This window comes from Phocoena phocoena, chromosome 11 (genome assembly GCF_963924675.1).
Source record: "Phocoena phocoena chromosome 11, mPhoPho1.1, whole genome shotgun sequence".
NCBI lineage: Eukaryota > Metazoa > Chordata > Mammalia > Artiodactyla > Phocoenidae > Phocoena > Phocoena phocoena.
This window is the reverse complement of record NC_089229.1, coordinates 85,726,326-85,746,529: the sequence shown is the minus strand read 5'-3', so window position 1 is coordinate 85,746,529 and position 20,204 is coordinate 85,726,326. Positions and strand designations below refer to the sequence as shown.

General features: G+C 35.8%; 1 protein-coding gene across 1 annotated transcript in view; it reads left to right on the top strand.

The window, feature by feature from the left end:
* Positions 1 to 20,204, top strand: part of LOC136130372 (solute carrier organic anion transporter family member 1B3-like) — a 58,142-nt gene that overhangs the window by 18,622 nt on the left and 19,316 nt on the right. The window contains exons 3-8 of the mRNA XM_065886613.1: positions 3,139 to 3,280; positions 6,336 to 6,468; positions 12,925 to 13,046; positions 14,297 to 14,443; positions 14,634 to 14,732; positions 17,105 to 17,341. Coding sequence (XP_065742685.1) covers positions 3,139 to 3,280; positions 6,336 to 6,468; positions 12,925 to 13,046; positions 14,297 to 14,443; positions 14,634 to 14,732; positions 17,105 to 17,341 — 880 coding nt within the window. The remainder of the gene's footprint in view (positions 1 to 3,138; positions 3,281 to 6,335; positions 6,469 to 12,924; positions 13,047 to 14,296; positions 14,444 to 14,633; positions 14,733 to 17,104; positions 17,342 to 20,204) is intronic.

Here is a 20,204-nt window from a genome sequence, read left to right as displayed (position 1 = left end):
AATAAAAGCAGACATTTCTCAATACTATGTGCCCCCAATTTTATGTATATTATTTTAATTAATCTTCATAACAATTTTACTGTAATTTTCTCCATCTAAAAGCTGAGGAAACTAGGAAATGAGAGGTTTCACTACATGTAAGCTCTGTACCAGATTTATAACCTAAATTTGGGGAATAACAATTTATTCAACAACCAGAAAACATTTATTGAATACTTACTCATTATGTGTCAGGCATCTGAGTTTGATAGAGAGCCTGAGAACATTTTTTTTCTATTTATTAGAGAAGGAAAGGCAGAACTTGACTTCTAGCTCAATACGGCAGACAGAATAATAAGGTTGAAGCCTTCTCCTCCCCCCTCCAATTTTAATAAATAATGTAAAATGTATTAAAGGCAACTTGTAGATGTGCTAGAAAACAAGAAGAGATACATTCTGTAAATCAGAAAGTATGAGAGTTTTCTAAAAAGTAAGAAGTAGAAAGAATTAGGCTAAAGAAAGAAATCACAGCCCAAGACAAGTGCAGGAAAAGAAACCTGAAAAAAAATGGACATGGCTTCCAAGCGTGTTTCAAAGGCAAAAGGCACAGATAATGGGATCAAGAGAGGTCCCAGGTTGCTGTATAGGCTATTCCACTCAATCAGAGAAAACATGCTTCTTTCCTTGTTTAACATCTCCCCTGATCATCAAATTACCCTCCCCCACTTAGTGCAAGCAGCAAACTGCAGAGACATCTACCCTGGGCAGGAGGTAGTGAGCGTGGGCTGATGCCCTCCCGGGCATATGGAGCAGAACGGTGTCTCAAGTGGCTGGCAACACTCGTGAAGAAGTGAGGTGCCATATGCAGATTAACTCTTAACTACCCTACTGCTAAAGATTTCTGCCTCTCCATCCCAGATAGGCTTCACAAAGACTGAATATTCAGAGACAAGGAAACAGGAGCTTCCATATGTAAAACAAAGCAGACAGGCAAGAATCACTAGGTATTAGATATTTTCATTCACCACTCTTGAAAGGAGGCAACAAACTCAATGGCTTTACACACACACATGTGTACACACACACACACACACACACACATATAATACATATGTTTGTATATATATATATATGATTTATTTATTTATATTTATATAAAAGAACAGAACTTTAAGTAAAGGGTGGGGAGAGGAATGGAGGAGGGAAGGTTTACCAAGAAGTTCTACATCTGTATAAAACTCCATGGCTGTACACACACACACACACACACACACACACATATAATATATATGTTTATATAGATATATGATTTATTTATTTATATTTATATAAAAGAACAGAACTTTAAGTAAAGGGTGGGGAGAGAAATGGAGGAGGGAAGGTTTACCAAGAAGTTCTACATCTGTATAAAACTTCACAGGTCAGGGGACAACAACACAGTGAAGTTATAGGAAAAAAATGAAATTATGTAGTAATGTACCATTATCCTTCAGCCAGTAACAATTTGAACATATCCAGTGGGACATGTTACTTCTCTCAGTAAAAGACCACCCACATTTTTTTCAACGGGAAAATGCATTTTTTATTGTGGTAAAACATATAATGTTAAATTTACCATCTTAACCAATTTTTGAAGGTACAGTTCAGTGGTATTAGGTATATTCATATTGTCGTACAACAAATCTCTAGACTTTTTCATCCTGCAACACTGAAATTCTATACTTACTAAATACTAATACTCTCTCTTGTCTTCTTCCAGTTTTGGGGAACTGAATTTTTATTTCCTGCTTCTACGATTTTGACTCCTTTAAATACTTCATATGGGTGGAATCATACAATATTTGTCCTTTTGTGACTGGTTTATTTCACTAAGCATAATGTTTTTGAGGCTCAGCCATGTTGTAGCATGTGATAGGATTTCCTTCCTTTTAAGGCTGCATAATATTCCATTATATGTATATACCATATTTCCCTCATCCATCCATCTGTTGATGGACATTTGGATTGCTTCTACCTCCTGGATATTTTGAATAATGCTGTGATAAACATGGATGTGAAAATATCTCTATGAGATCCTTTTTTTAAGACTTTTGGATACATACCCAGAAATGGGATTGCTGAATCTTATGATGATCCTGTGACTCTGGGTAATAATACTGGATGTAAAAGGAATTTACTTATGGATATAAATGTGGGCTGTAAGAAAGATGAATAAATAAATTTTGTTAAAATCAAATTGAAAATAAAACATCTATAACCAGTGGGCTTGAAAGTCTTCTATTTTTTTTAGAACACTGACTATATTGCTTTGTTGTCTTCATTTTAATTTGGTTTTCTCCAATATTAGCGAGGTTTTATAAATGAAAATTTTTTCAGCTGACTTCCTGGAAGTACTACCTTTGAGAATGTCTAGCGACTCCCCTCACAGTTCGACTTGGCTGTTCATTTGGGACTAAAGAATAGCTTGTCAGGGCTTCCCTGGTGGCACAGTGGTTGAGTCTGCCTGCTGATGCAGGGGACACGGGTTCGTGTCCCGGTCCGGGAAGATCCCACATGCCGTGGAGCGGCTGGGCCCGTGAGCCATGGCTGCTGAGCCTGCGCGTCCGGAGCTTGTGCTCCGCAACGGGAGAGGCCACAATAGTGAGAGGCCCGCATACCGCAAAAAAAAAAAAAAGAATAGCTTGTCATCCTGGCCATCTCACATCATTATCTAGCTTCTTAGAAATCAGCTAATGACATTAATTAAAAAATAACAACTTTGACTGTCCTGCTCTAATAATCTGATGTTGTCACCAAGTTAGAAAATGAGGGACTTCCCTGGCGGTCCAGTGCTTAAGGCTCCGTGCTCCCAATGCAGGGGTGCAGGTTCCATCCCTGGTTGAGGACTAAGATCCCACATACTGTGCAGTACGGTTGGAATAACTAACTAAATTGGCTTTAAAAAGAAAGGAAGAAAGAAAATGGTACTTTATCGGTACAGTGATGTTAATGTTAAAAGGACTAAGAAGTACCAACTGGGATAGAAGGAAGGTGGGTATGCTTTTTTATAATAAAAATATTGCTAAGTAAAGAAGAAAAGCTATTTTAATTCTATGCATATATAAGCCTTATGTGATCTTATGATTAATTATTTTTCCCTTTCCTTCTGCTTTTTCTTAGATGTTCTTGGCAGCCCTGTCACTCAGCTTTATTTCTAAGACACTAAGTGCAATCATTATGAAAGGTTCCATCACTCAAATAGAAAGGAGATTTGACATATCATCTTCTACTGTTGGCTTAATTGATGGAAGCTTTGAAATGGGTAATTTTTGTTTCTGTTTTGATTATTACTTAGTAATGAGATTTGCAGAGGTAAAAAAGTGTTCACATACGCTCTATACCACTGATCCTTAACCAGGGGTAAATTGCCCCCATCCCCACCCCCTGCCCAGGGGCAATTTGGCAATATCTGGAGATATTTTTGGTTGTCATTGCTGAGGATTAGGGAATGCCACTGGCATCTAGTGGTAGAGGCCAGGGATGCCTTGAAACATCCCACAATGCACAAGACAGCCTCCAAAACAAAGAAGTACCTAGTCCAGAATGTCAAAAGTGTAGAGGTTAAAAAACCCTGATTTACACAAACTCATTGCCTGCAAACTAATATTTTGCAGGGCTAAAACTTCTCTTTCTCAAGATGCCCTAGTGCAAAAAAAAGTTGTAGAGAGGATTATGATTCTGATGATTTGAGGAGAGGAGAACAATTTTGAAACAATCTTTGTTAGGCTCTACTGTTGAACTGGGTATAAAATTTGGGGTTAAAAGTCTTTTTTTTTTTTTTTAGAACATTGAGTATATTGTTTTGTTGTCTTCATTTTAATTTGGATTTCTCCAATAATAGTGAGGTTTTATATAATTATTTAACATTCTTTTCTCTTACTTTATGAACTGGTCACTGATTACCTCTGCCCATTTTCCTTTCCCCCCCTTTTAATGATTTGAAGGGATTCAACAATTATGTCTGTTGTATAGATTACACATATTTTTTACAAGTTTGCTCTTTATCTTTTAACCTTTTAAAAATATACTTGTTTATTGAATGTTTAAAAAATAATTGTGTAAAGGAAGACCCATCTATCTTTTGGTCATGAATCTGCCTTTTCATGATTCAGAGGCTATTACACCATACATATCCTTCACTTTTCCACCTTCTAGGTTTAATGAAACCATCTAGAACTTTAGTATTAGACTGTGATTAGTTTTAAATTCTAATTCATTGTATATCTCTTTATATTGAGGAATTGATTCTTATTATCTTTGTTAAACTTTGTAGCTATTTAAAAGCAATTATTTGGACACGGTTATAAGTTTTACTGGTTTCCTTCTTAACACTATTTCTTGAACCTTATGACTTCAAGTCTCATCTTTAGTTTTTCTGGAGTATATCTTCAAGTAGCTTTTTTTTTCCAGAAATAATTGAACATAAGACATATTTTCTGAGCCCTTGCATTGGAAAATGTATTTATTTTACTATCATAGTCAACTGATAATTTGAGTATGAAATTAAAGCTTCAGAATCTTTTTTTCTCAGAACATTAAAAGCATGTTATCTACTGTGTTATAACACAATATTATACATAAGAAATCATTACCAGTATCATTGTCATGCACTGATAGGACCTCTTCTTTATGCCTGAATTTCAGAAAATTTACCAACATATACCTAAGATGGTCTCTTTTACATTATTTATGCTGGAGAAATGTAGAAAATTTTATCTGATGTCTTAAGCCTTCCTTTACCTCAGGAAATTTATTTTCTATATTTAAATTTGTTCCTTCCCCTCTATTTTCTTCTGAAACATATATGAATATTAAATTTTCTGGCTATTTTTTCACGTTAAGTTTTTCTTTCTAAAATTCGACCTTTTTTTTTTCTTGAAACTCCATCAGTCTTTGCTGATGCCATCTTTCATCTTATTGTATCAGGTCCCAATATGTACATTTCTGTAGAGTATTTAAATTTTTCAACAATACTTTATTGTTCTCTTATTATTTTTAGTCTGCTAGTTCTTATTTTATGGATGCAACATACCTTTGTACCTCTAGAGATACTAACTGGATTTTTTCAGAATGTCTTCTCTTCTTAGTTTCCTCATTTAACTGTTTTCTTCATGGGTTACTTTATCTGCTGGTTCAGTTTGGTACTTTTACTTCATGTTATTTTTTTCCATCAAATGTTCAGTAATTCTTGGTTGTTGTCTGTTCGTCATTATACTTGTAGCTCCAGATGGACTGGAATTGGTCATGACCCCCACCACTTAGATTGGTCTTTTTCCTCTTTTGAATCTAAATAAATTATAGCTAACATTAAATCTCAAGTGACCTCTCCTCCAGGAAACTTTCCTGAAACTTCTAATTAATTTAAGCTTCCCCTTTCTGTGGTCTAAGAGTACTTCTGTCCATTTATCTATTTTTGTCACTGGTAGGTAAGTTCTTTTAGAGCAGATACCATGCACTGTTTATTCTTTTCCTCTATTTCTGGCTTCTAACCCCATGACAGGTACTTAATAAGAATTTAAAGATTTCTAGGTGTGAATGAAAAATGCATGAATAAATACCTTCCCTCGGGTATTTTTGTCCATTTTTCTCCATTCCAGTACAATCCACTCAACTCCAAATTCTTCATAAAATTTTGCTTCACTAATATCACCAAATAATTCAAGTACTTTAATTCTTATCTAAAGTCAATTCTGCTTATTATTAACACCACACAACTTTATAGTGAGTGGCTTAAGGTAAGTGAGTTTCATCCCGAGTAATTAAATTACCCGGGGACTTCCCCAGTGGTGCAGTGGTTAAGAATCCACCTGCCAATGCAGGGTACACGGGTTCGATCCCTGGTCTGGGAAGATCCCACATGCCACAGAGCAACTAAGCCCATGAGCCAAAACTACTGAGCCCACGTGCCACAAGTACTGATCTCACGTGCCGCAACTACAGAGCTCATGTACTGCAACTACTGAAGCCCGCGTGCCTAGAGCCCATGCTCCACAACAAGAGAAGCCACCACAGCAAGAAGGCTACGCATCACAACAGAGTAGCCCCAGCTCGCCGCAACTAGAGAAAGCCCGCGCACAGCAACAAAGACCCAACACAGCCAAAATAAATAAATAAGTAAATAATAAATGAATGAATGAATAAATAAATAAAGGCAGAGTCTATTTAAAAAAAAATTACCCGATCTTTGAGGAATGGTACCATGTCTTATGCTCTATTTTTATCCATTCTGTGGCCTTCCATTCTACTGGACACAAAATTGGACTCAGTCACTGTTTGCTATAATCAATCAAATCAAAATAATTTTGTTTTCTTTCTAGGAAATTTGCTTGTGATTTTATTTGTGAGTTACTTTGGAGCCAAATTACACAGACCAAAACTAATCGGAATTGGTTGCTTCGTTATGGGAATTGGAAGTATTTTGACTGCTTTACCTCATTTCTTCATGGGATAGTAAGTGGCTCTATGCCATCAATGATCATTTCCTTGTAAATTAATGGTAGAATTTTATTTTTTTCCTTTTAAATAAGCAGTCCCCTTTTGAGAAGAATATCCACTAAGTGTGTGTAGAAATGGTGTATATTTTCTATGTAATAATTAAATTGTTTTATCTACCATGACTCTCATTGATATTAAAATATGAATAGCAATAAATGAGTAGTTTCACAGAAAATAAATAAGCTTTTTAGTATGATATGTATTTCATGTCTTTGCCTACAAGATTTTGATAATATTTAATAAGTCTTTGTTACCAAACTCAGGTCCAGCTGCTCACCACTCGAAAATCAATACCTGAGAGGCAATTGTTGGTAGAAAGGCAAGTTGCTTTTAATCGGAATGCCAACAATCTAGGGAGAAGGTGGACTCATGTCCCCCCAAACCAACTCCCATGATTCTGTTTGGCTATAAAAGTTTTTAAAGGGAAAAGGGAAGTAATGTCAGTTAATCATTGAGATAGAGGGTCAAAGTCATCACCATCCCCCACTGTGTGCAGGCTTGTTGGTTTCTTGTGATTTTTCTTTAGATGCTATCTTGTTCACATAGTTTGTTCATGAGATTACTGAAGGGAAAGCTAGGGAAGAGATCTGGTCATCTGTTAATTACTCATTCTTCATTTCTACTTCTTTGATCTACAGAAAGAACCAACAGGTTAGGCAAGGTACCATGTGATCAAAAGATTTGAAAGGTGTACTTGGGTTGGTGATGAGTAGAGTATGGGGCGCCTGATTTAAATGTTAGTTACAATGTAGTTTTGCTAAAGTGACAGGACAAAGGGGCCTCCTGCAGAACCTCTTTCCTGCCAAAAGCTGCTTACAACTTCTCCACTCAACTCACTGCGGTATGGGTTTTCCCACTACCATCTCCACTGAGACTTCTTCCTAAGTCACTGTGTAGTTTTAATTAGAGTTAGATACTAATGAGAGGAAACCAAAAATAGTGATGGCTTAAATAAGATAAGAGCTTATTTTATACATAAAAAAATTGTAGCCAACCCAGCCCTTGACTGGCCTTGACTTCATGGTCTAAATTTTGGCAGTGTTGTTCCTTGCAACAGGATAGAAGGGAAGAAGAATAAGAAGAAACAGAATGCACACAGGCTAAGACTTAAGAAATATTTTCAGAAGCATAACCCTTCTACCAACTTCACATTAGCCAGAACTTTGTTACACCTCACATTCAGATAGAAAGTCATTGGGAAAAATAGACTTTACTTCAGGTGTCCCCTTCCCAGCTAAAGATCCCAGGTTCTGTTACCATAGAAGGAAAGAAGAATGGATATTGAGAGCCAATGAGCAGTTTCTGCTAAAGATATCAATTACTTACTCATTATCAACACCAACAGCCATGCCTTTTGGTTACTATATTAATTACTCTATTTGACCCTCATAAGTTCTTTCTTCTTCCTGGTGCTCTTCCTTCTTATTTTCATCATCTTACTCTCTCTTGATTTATTTCCTCCTTTTGGCTTCTCCATCATGCCCATCTTTTCCTTCTGCTACTGACACCATAAGGTCAGTATTGCCTAAGCTCCCTCTTCAATCTTCTTCACTTTTCATTCTACATGATTTGTGTGGAGTACATGCATTAAATGCAACTATCACTGTACACAGTGAGTTTATCTTATATTCAAAATCTATATAACCAACCACCTCATGGGTATCTCCAACCTAACAGCCTACAAACATTTTGCATCCATATATTCAGAACAGAATTCATCCCTGTGCCATCACCAGCTCAGATTTTTCACATTCACTCTTTCAGCAATGATTCATTTAGCCACAGAGGAACTCAAACTAAAGTCAAGGGTCTCATCCTAGACTTATTCTTTACTTCAATACACATGACCAGTGGTCACCAAATCTTGCTTATTCTGCCTGTTATCTGTCATAGTTGTTGCCCTTAACCTGATAGAGGATTCTATCATCTCTGGCCTTGAATTTTTGCCTCCCAACTCCACTTCATTCTAACTCATATTCTATACTACAGTATTGATTTAAAAAATAAGAATCTAATTATTTTACTACCACTTAAAACTCCCAATATCCTAGAGCAGTATTTTTCTTTATTTTTGATATTTATTTATTTTGGCTGCACCAGGTCTTACTTGTGGCATGTGGACTTCTTAGCTGCAGCCTGCAGGATCTAGTTCCCCAACCAGGGATTAAACCCAGGCCACCTGCCCTGGGAGCTCAGAATCTGACCCACTGGACCACCAGGGAAGTCCCATATCCTAGAGCAGGATTTTTCAAACTTCAGATCCTAAACCACTCACGGACCAATAAATCAATTAAGATTATTAAGACCAAAATTTTTTAATAGGATAGGATAGGATAGCATAGAATAGAAGAAAACACAATGAGAGTGGGGATAAATATTATTCTGTGAAACTTTTTGTTTTGGTTGTACATAAATTTGTGTGTGTGTGTATATCCATGTATTGTGATTGTGATGCAAAATATACTTCTCATTGTTAGTCAAAGTATTGAAAGCCTTTTGCCTATGAATTACTATCTAGGTTCATTTGCATATCTAAGCTTATTTGCATATACAGGTCACTTACTGATTTGGTCCTTGACTATCTTCCTAGCCTCATTTTACACTGCTTCCCATGACTGAGGACCACACTCTAGGCCTACAGTTTGCCAAATGTGCCATAATATGCCATAGCTTTGTGCATAGTGTTTCTACAGCTTTGAATGATTTTCTTTTCTTTGTCTGTCTATTAAACTCCTATCCATCTTCAAGACGCATCTCATATGGAATCCTCACTGTGAAGTCTTCTCTAATCCACACCTTTCCAAACCTGCAAGCCAAGCTGATAATCCCTTTTTCCTTTACGAAAGCTCAGGACCTGGTATATTAACCTTATCATATCTTTCATTGTATATGTTTACCTTAGGGGGTGTAAGATGTTTTAAGTAAAAAAACCGTGTGTTTTATTTCTAGTGATTTGGAGCTGAGCATAATGCCTGGCATAGAGTAAGTTGCCCTCAGACTTCACAGGGTACCTCAGTATTTTTAATTTATATATTTTATTGAAGTATAATGGACAAATTATATTAGTATCAGGTGTACAACATAGTGATTCATTATTTTTATAGATTATACTCCATTTATAGTTATAAAATTTTGGCTATATTCCCTGTGCTGTACATCTTTGTATCTTATTTCTTTTTTTAACATATTTATTGGAATATAATTGCTTTACAATGGGATGTTAGTTTCTGCTTTATAACAAAGTGAAGCAGCTATACATATACATATATCCCCATATCTCCTGTCTCTTGCGTTTCCCTCTCACCCTCCCTATCCCACTCCACTAGGTGGTCACAAAGCACCGAGCTGATCTCCCTGTGCTATGCGGCTGCTTCCCACTAGCTATCTATTTTACATTTGGTAGGGTATATATGTCCATGCCACTCTCTCACTTCGTCCCAGCTTACCCTTCCCCCTCCCTGTGTCCTCAAGTCCATTCTTTATGTCTGCGTCTTTATTCCTGTCCTGCCCCTAGGTTCTTCACAACCTCTTTTTTAGATTCCAAATATATGTGTTAACATATAGTATTTGTTTTTCTCTTTCTGACTTACTTCACTCTGTATGACAGACTCTAGGTCCATCCACCTCACTACAAATAACTCAATTTTGTTTCTTTTTATGGCTGAGTAGTATTCCATTGTATATATGTGCCACATCTTCTTTATCCATTCATCTGTTGATGGACACATAGGTTGCATCCATATCCTGATTATTGTAAATAGAGCTGCAATGAACATTTTGGTATATGACTCTTTTTCAGTTATGGTTTTCTCAGGGTATATGCCCAGTAGTGGGATTGCTGGGTCATATGGTAGTTCTATTTTTAGTTTTTTAAGGAACCTCCATACTGTTCTCCATAGTGGCTATATCAATTTACATTCCCACCAACAGTGCAAGAGGGTTCCCTTTTCGCTATACCCTCTCCAACATTTACTGTTGGTAGATTTTTTGATGATGGCCATTCTGACTGGAGTGAGGTGATACCTCATTGTAGTTTTGATTTGCATTTCTCTAATGATTAGTGATGTTGAGCATTCTTTCATGTGTTTGTTGGCAATCCGTATATCTTATTTGGAGAAATGTCCATTTAGGTCTCAGCCCATTTCTGGATTCGGTTGCTTTTTTCACATTGAGTTGCATGAGCTGCTTGTAAATTTTGAAGATTAATCCTTTGTCAGTTGCTTCATTTGCAAATATTTTCTCCCATTCTGAGGGTTATCTTTTTGTCTTGTTTATGGTTTCCTTTGCTGTGCTAAAGCTTTTAAGTTTCATTAGGTCCGATTTGCTTATTTTTGTTTTTATTTCCATTTCTCTAGGAGGAGGGTCCAAAAGGATCTTGCTGTGATTTATGCCCTAGGGTGTTTTGCCTATGTTTTCCTCTAAGAGTTTTATAGTGTCTGGCCTTACATTTAGGTGTGTAATCCATTTTGAGTTTTTTTTTGTGTATGGTGTTAGGGAGTGTTCTAATTTCATTCTTTTACAGGTAGCTGTCCAGTTATCTCAGCATCACTTATTGAAAAGGCTGTCTTTTCTCCATTGTATATTGTTGCCTCCTTCATCAAAAATAAGGTGACCATATGTGCATGGGTTTATCTCTGGGCTCTCTATCCTGTTCCTTTGATCTATATTTCTGTTTTTGTGCCAGTACCATACTGTCTTGATTACTGTAGTTTGTAGTATAGGAGCCTGTTCCTCCAGCTCCCTTTTTCTTTCTCAAGATTGCTTTGGCTATTTGGTGTCTTTTGCGTTTCCATACAAATTGTGAATTTTTTTATTCTAGTACTGTGAAAAATGCCATTGGTAATTTGATTAGGATTGCATTGAATCTGTAGATTACTTTGGTAGTATAGTCATTTTCACAGTGTTGATTCTTCCAATCCAAGAACATAGTATATCTCTCCATCTGTATCATATTTAATTTCTTTCATCAGTGTCTTATAGTTTTCTGCATGCACTACCTCATTGTAGTTTTGATTTGCATTTCTACCCTACCATGTCTCCTTAGGTAGATTTATTCCTAGGTATTTTATTCTTTTTGTTGCAATGGTAAATGGGAGTGTTTCCTTAATTTCTCTGATTTTTCATCATTAGTGTATAGGAATGCAAGAGATTTCTGTGCATTAATTTTGTATCCTGCAACTTTACCAGATTCATTGATTAGCTCTAGTAGTTTTCTGGTAGCACCTTTAGGATTCTTTATGTTTAGTATCATGCATCTGCAAATAGTGACAGCTTTACTTCTCCTTTTCTGATTTGGATTTCTTTTATTTCTTTTTCTTCTCTAATGGCTGTGGCTAAAACTGTGCTCTCTTCCATGGCTCCGAAGCTTCCCTCCCACCCTCCGTCTCTGCCAGTGAAGGGGCTTCCTAGTGTGTGGAAACTTTTCCTCCTTCACAGCTCTTTCCCAGAGGTGCATGTCCTGTTCTTATTCTTTTGTCTCTGTTTTTTCTTTTTTATTTTGCCCTACCCAGGTACGTGGCGAGTTTCTTGCCTTTTGGGAAGTCTGAGGTCTTCTGCCAGTGTTCAGTAGGTGTTCTGTAGGAGTTGTTCCACATGTAGTTGTTTTTCTGATGTATCTGTAGGGACGAAGGTGATCTCCGTGTCTTACTCCTCCACCATCTTGAAGGTCTCCTTCCTTATTTTATACCTAGTAGTTTGTACCTCTTAACTGCCCTTACCCTATATTCCCCCCTTCCCCCACACCTGTTCTCACCGGTAACCACTAGTTTGTTCTCTGTACCTGTGAGTCTGTTTCTGTTTTGTTATATTTGTTCTTTTTTTTTTTTAGATTCCACATGTCAGTGAAAATATACAGTATTTGTCTTTCTCTGCCTGACTTATTTTACTAAGCTTAATACCTTTCGGTCCATTCATGTATTTTTAAATATCAGCATTTGTCCCTATTCTAGGTCCATTCTATTGTTCCTATTAGTGCTTCCTTATCAAATTGAAATGGATTAGAACTTTTTAAACTAAGTTTTGAAGAGTCAGGCATATGACTGTGTGTGATTATAAATTGATTTTGAAATTTTAGATTGTAACCGTCTTTGAAGATAATTCAAAAGATTGATAAATACAGTCAGCAGTTTTTTAAAAGCATGAAACCAAGATATTTCATTTGTTGCCTAGAATAAAGCACTGCTAGGATGAGAGCAACATGGTACTCCACCTTGCCTGGGGAGTACTGCATTATATTTCTTAGTGAACACTCCCATTTCACTGTTACCCATCACCACTCCTAAAATATAAGCTGGGAAACTGACAGAGTATCCTGATAATTTGGAGAAGAGAATGGTGCAAATAAAGGGGAAGATTCCTCTGTATTTCTGGGAAAAGTGAAAATGCTCAGTAAATATAGTGATGTTCTTACAGTTACAGGTATTCTAAAGACACCCCTATTAATCCATCAGAGAATTCAACATCAAGCTTATCAACTTGTTTGATTAATCAAAATTTGTTACTCAATAGAACATCACTGGAGATAGTGGGAAAAGGTAAGAATTGAACTGGCACTAGTGAATATTAGTGTCATTAATAAATATTCTAAAATTTAACAATTTAATTACATCATTAAAAAACGATTGTGGGGGCTTCCCTGGTGGCGCAGTGGTTGAGAGTCCGCCTGCCGATGCAGGGGACACGGGTTCGTGCCCTGGTCCGGGAGGATCCCACATGCCGCCGAGCGACTGGCCCATGAGCCATGGCCGCTGAGCCTGCGCATCCGGAGCCTGTGCTCCACAACGGGAGAGGCCACAACAGTGAGAGGCCCGCGTACCGCAAAAAAAAAAAAAAAAAAAAAAAGATTGTGATATCCATTAGCAAAATTGATTTAAAAGACAAATAGGAAAAATATTTGCATCTTATATATGTAAGACAAAAATCATAGTGTTAATATATATTAAACACCTTCTAGAAGTAATAAGAGGAATATTTTGATATGAAATTGGCAAAGAATATATGCAATTAATATAAAGAGGAGGAAGTGGTATATGTTAAAACAATTTTACTGTTTAAGAAAAATTCAAATTCTTACACCAATTCAAGATTTTTTACCTATTATAACACAAATCATAAGTTTTAATTATAAATTATAGTACTAGTTAAAGATTTTCCTACCTACTAGATAGGAAAGATTAAAAATAAAAAGAAATGAGGTAGAGGATAAAGACACATTTTATGTATTACGAGGAGTGTATAAATTTCTCTTTTGGAGGTTAATTTTCAATATAGTAAAGAACAAAAATATGCCCAACTGCTTAAATCAGCAATTCTACTTTTATTGCTTTATCTTAAGGAAATAATCAGGAATGTGCAGAAGGATTTATTTATCATTATAGCCATGACATCCCTGTTTAACAGAATGAAAAATTAGAAATATTGTGTGAGTACATGGAAAAAATTGATTAAATAAATGATGAAACTTATTCAGCACACTATTATGCAGTCATTAAAATCCTGACATGAGAAGATAAAGAGTATTATGCATATTTTTATGTTCACTAAAAATGTGAAAGATATAAACAAACATTAGAAGCGGTACTGTGTGTGTGGAGGGATGGCAGATAATTTTTACTTGTTTTCTTTGTGCTTTTCTGTATTGTCAAATTTTGTAACGTGACTATAAATCACTTTATAATTAGATAAAAAGTTCTTAAATGGAATAATTAAATGGTTAAGTTAGTTGACTTTTCAAAAGGAATGCTAAAATTAATGTTTAAGATAAAACACTCTCTTGTCTACGTAGGTTGGGAAAAGGAATCTGGGTCACATATGTGGATATATATTCTGTTGGGTAATATGCTTCGTGGAATTGGGGAAACGCCCATAACACCCTTGGGGATTTCTTACATCGATGATTTTGCTAAAGAAGGACATTCTTCTTTTTATTTAGGTAATGTACAGAAAATATTAGATTTTATGGTTACTTTCCCTGGGTGTACCTTGAAATAACAGTGCTCCTAAACTCATTCTTTTACTTTAAAAATTACTTAGAGAAATATATTGTATTGTATTACTTTAAAAAATTGAATAAGAACCATGTATTACTGGCATTTGATAAAAATGTTTTGTAATATTTTCAGGTAATTTGTTTGCAGTAACAATGATTGGTCCAATCATTGGCTTTTTACTCGTATCTCTGCTTTCTAAAATGTATGTGGATGTTGGATACGTAGATCTGAGTAAGTATAATCAGAACAAGGTAACATGATAATGCTTTTCAAGTACATGACACCATTCTTTCAAATAACTGAATTCACTCTTTCAGTGGCCCTTTGCTGACTAATTGTCAAAAGTTACAAATAGGTAATGTGTTAATAACTAGAATAAAAATAAACTTCAGCTCCTATCTACATCAGGCTTTTACAACTAAGCACAAAATAAGAAAATTTAACAAACTTAAGATTACTTCACCCCAAATAATTGCAGGTCTCTCAATGTGCCTACTAATGTCACTTCCCCACATTTACCCTCTCTCCTGTCTCGATTTGCATAGTTCTTAAAGTCTTTTCCAATATGTGGCTCCTCTTCAGAGATGCCTTACTTCACCACCTCCTACTGGCCCCAAGTTAAATGTCCCTATTAATTACCAAGAGCATGCCTTTATTGTAGCCCTTGTCACAATAAGCCATAAATATTTGTGCCACTGATCTTCCATCTCTTTTAGAACATAACAGTATGATGTCTGTCTTAACATATGATAAGTAATTAGTGTTTAGAAATAAACAAATGTGATTTTCTATTTCACCAGGACTACATAGAGTAGACATCACAGCAGACCAACAATAACCACAATCTGAAAGTATTTTAATATAAAGCTAAAACGTGGACCTGATGGAATGTGTTATGTCTTCTATTTTGGATGTGTGAAATAGAGTAGGTTCACATTCCAAGTGTTTCTACTCGATCATTTCCAGGTTCATCCTTGTTTTTATCACTAAGCACCCAGATATAAATGGTTAAAGTCTTTAGAATGATAGATTTGTAACCTCTTTTCTATAGTCAGAAATCACTACTCACAGTATTTAGGTCCATGGTGATCCCATTTCTAGCACTGAACTTCTAGACCTTATTATATCTTCTCTTCTTATTATATCTTCTATTCAGTTATGGGTATGATGTAAATGTATTGTGAAGTACATTTTGGCAAACTCCAATGCCAAAGGAGTCAACGAGATAACATAAGTGAATAAAGAGTGTTCGGTGTGGTGGTTAAACTTGGAAGAATTGTTGGTGGTGAACTGCCCTCTGCACACACCCGAAAGTGCATACACTGCTCAGCCTCAACCTATTCTTTTCATGAAGAAATTTGGATCCAGCACTGACAAAATCTTCTGATTGGTTTTCAAGAAAATCCTGGAATCCAGATTTTCATGTGGAAGTTTTCAATTTTTAAAACAATGTGTGAACAAAAGAAAACACTTTGGCAGGCTGTGTCTAGCCAGGTTATGACCTCTAGTTCCTATGTGTACACCAGGGATAGAACACAAAAAAATGTTATCAAAATGACACTTCTGACGGATGATAGCTAAGTACTTAGCATGCAGATGGAGTCACTGATTTTATCAATCATTTCTGCAGTCTGTCAGAGTTGCTGATTATGGAATAATATGAACATGTAAATCAATTTTAAACTCAGAGCTGTATATATCTGAAAACCACTTCAATAAATAGAATTAATAATTTATTTCTATATATCAAGTCAATGTTTTCTCACGTTAAAGAGTTTTCTTATAGATCAAAGAGTAACAACACCATTATTGTGCTTCAAACATCTATGGTGTGTGTGTGTGTGTGTGTGTGTGTGTGTGTGTGTGTGTGTGTGATGCTTTCTTATTAGAATGTTTATATTTATAAATTTAAATATATACTGAAGCTTTATATTTACTGAAACAGCTCATTTATACTTGTCTAGATATAGCACATACATGGCACTCACACAGCTTTAAAGGGAAATATTATTGAAATAAAATGGTTAAATTATCCCTAAAATTTAGAGTCTAAATTTTAAACTCAGATTTTCATTATACGTATATCGTCACCATTATCATCCTCTGTGCTGTCAAGGAGTTGGAAATGCAGGTTCTAGGAGGAAAAAACCCAACTATTGGCTCTGAGAATTTCTTGCGAAGTGCTGTAAATTTCATTGCTAGTGGTTTCTTGACCTCAGGAGATGGTGTCAATAGAAGTTTTCAGACAATGAGTATCATGCTTTCCATAAATGGCCCTTAAATAGTTTGCAAGCTTCAACTGTTCAATGGTGGCTGCTGTTGTCATGTCACCAGAAAAGCCACCAAGTTCACACAGGCTCAGGCAATGACAACAATGTCATGACTGACTCCTGGACAACAGCAATTGTAAGATGTCATTAAATATTAGACTTACACTTATTTCAAAGATAAAAAGTGTGAAAAAAAGAAAAGAGTGTCTCAGAATTGATGAAACGTCATTTACTTTCTTCATCTATGAAGGACAGCAATTACTACAATTATTACCAGAAATTCTTACATTTCAAAATGATTTTTGACTGGCTTCTTCTAATTCTTTATTCTAGGCACTATCAGAATAACTCCTAAGGACTCTCGTTGGGTTGGTGCGTGGTGGCTTGGTTTCCTTGTGGCTGGACTAATATCCGTTATTTCTTCTATACCATTCTTTTTCTTGCCCAAAAATTTGGATAAACCAAGGAAAGAAAAAAAAGCTTCAGTATCTTTGCCTGTGCAAAATGAGGAAAAGAGTCAAATGGCTCATTTGACCAAGCAGGGGCAAAATGTTAGTGAAACTGTAGCTGGTAAGTATTTCACATTAACAGTCAATTTGGAATTGTTAATCCCAGTGAAAGGGAGGGGTGAATATTCCAAAATAATAAGTCATACTCAAGTCATCTAAATAAAGTTTGATTTCTTCTTTACTAAATTTGGCTAAATTATTCTTCTAAGTTCCTACTAAAATTTGTAAATATTTTCTGAACACGTATCAACTCTGAAGGGAAGGGAATTAGGCTTGTGATCTTTAGCAGGGAGAAACCAATCAAAGGCTAAAAATATCTGTTATTTATAAACCAAAGAGTATATATTCATTTCCAAATTACATAGTACAAACTATGAGGATTAAAACGTCTTTCTCTCTTCCTTCCTTCCTTCCTTCCTTCCTCCCTCCCTCCCTCCCTCTCTCTCTCTTTCCTTTCTCTTTCTTTCTTTTCTTCCTTCCTTCCTTCCTTCCTTCCTTCCTTCCTTCCTTCCTTCCTTTCCTTCTTTCCTTCTTTCCTTCTTTCCTTTCACAAATAGTCCCAGGAAGCATACTATGCCCTGGTAATAGAATATTGCCTGTGTTTTCCAAGTATTTACAATATAATGGGGTTGTACCAAAAAATATATAGACAATTGCCATATAGTGCCTCTATAAACAATTATGAGTGCCTATAAATTGGGCAACTTAACTATTCTTAGGTGGAGACATGGAGTATGGAGAAGGAAATCAGAGGAAGTTTCTCTCTAGATAGAGTAAGATTATTTTCTTGGTAATTATATAGAAAAAATTGCTTACCTAAATATTAAAAAATGAAGTTCAAGCAACAGTAGTAGTTAAGGTTATATTGTAGTCAGTCATGTGAATAAGAGCCCTCCACCATTTGATAGCGCCCTTCCTTTCAAACATAAGCCCCGAGGGCTAATGGAGAACAATTTAGGAGCAGTAATTTGGGGAACGATCCAGTGGCAGTCAGAGCAAGATAGTGGAAACAATGTTAATAGTGCAGTTTTCAGATTGCACAGAAATGGCAGAATAGTAAAAGTCAAAGCAGAGCAATGCCTGAACCCTTGACAACCTTTTCAAGTTGAAGTTGAAGTGACATTAGAGCTTGTCAGGTGGAGCCCAATTTCACCCTCTCGTCAGTTCTTCCCCTCACTCCTTTTATTGTCACTTTCTCCTCTCCATCACTGTAATCCGAACGCAATGGTGTGACTTGTATTGACTCATGAGAGAAGACTTAAATTTTCAATCACATTGGTAGCTTGAAATTGGCCATGATGGGAGAAGTTACCACCATTTATTACCGAAATTGGGAAATACTCAAATCAATGTTGTTTTCCCAAGAATCAGTTGTTTAACATTTACCAGCACACCACTGATTTAGGAGTCTTTGAAATTTAACACGCACACTAAAAATACCATTCCAATAAATTTTCATTTGGTCTATGCTATTTTCACACTGAAGCAAATTAAATCCATAAAAAGTAGCGGATTATCTAAAAATAAGGAACGTGGTGACTGTGAGCCTCCCCAAAATGGAGAGGATAATGAAGATGCAAAATAGGGCGATTGTAAACATCATCTGTGTTATCAACTGTGTTTGTAAGATAGTGACCAAAATAAGATAGTAAAGAGGTTCTTAATTATGTGTTACTAGGAATGGATGAAATAACTAAGAACATTTAGTCAGAAAATAATATATCTAATTTGAGTAGAAACAAGACTAGTTGGTTAGAAAGAAATAAAGATATCAGTTCATTACAAAAAAAAATTGTGAACAAGGAGAATTGTCCAAAAATGAGCAATTTCTTTCTGAGATAGTCAGCTTAATGGGTTGTTTATTGATGCGATTATTGAGGATATATAGTGGATCATGATTGTGTAGAAGTTCAGATGACATCCACGTTCTCACTCACCTCAAAAATTCAATGATTTGGTGAGCCCATATACCCCATTTCTTTTGATCAAACATCACAACTCACTTAGAATGCCTCACAAGTCAATTGTCCTTCCTGATTGGAGAGTCCCATGGAGAGAAGTTTAGCATTTTGACCTAACAATTTAAAATGTTATTTATTCCTGCTATACATTTCCTTACATCTTCTTTTTTCTCCTTCTATGCCCTTTGCCCTAATCTTTTTTCTTGTTATTATAAGCAGATGAAACTATTTCTTAGTTACCATTGGATAGAAGGTTTGGTTCTAACCATATCTAGTGGAAACCTTTAGAGATCTACAGCACAAGATCTTTCAAAGTCCACACCATCCAAAACTCAGTAACCATATCTGGTTCTGTCTTGCTAGACTCTGATACTTCCCACTGTTTTTCTAAGTGGTTTCTTCCACTTTTAACTCCCATTACAGCTGGTTAACCTGGTGATCATAGACCCAAATTACATAATTCTTGCTAGGTACGGAAGTTATGGATTTGTTACACACCTGTTTGTAGGCATGGGTTTTTTGCCCTACTGTTGTCATAATGTCACTTGAGACACAATATGTCTTTAAGAAAGCTGATGGATAATACTGCCAGATTTACTGAGGCAGTATTTTATGGTAGAAAAGCTATATACCAGGAAACAAGAGATCTGAATCCTGGTACTAAATTGACCTTTACGATTTTTGAACCTTAGTCTTCTTATTTCTGTGAGCTTTGGATTCTACTATCTTTAAGATAAATTTCCAGTTAATAATTATATTATTAATATAATGATTATATTATTAAGTGCTAATAAAAAAGAGACATGGCATTTCATTCACTTTTGTTTCTTGAGTGCCTAGCATATTGCCTAGTACCCAATTAAAAACCAAACGTTTGCTAAATGAATGAATAAATGAACTAATGATGTATACAGTTGTATGGCAGAATGCTAAGAATAACCAAATACGAGGCGAACAAAGCAC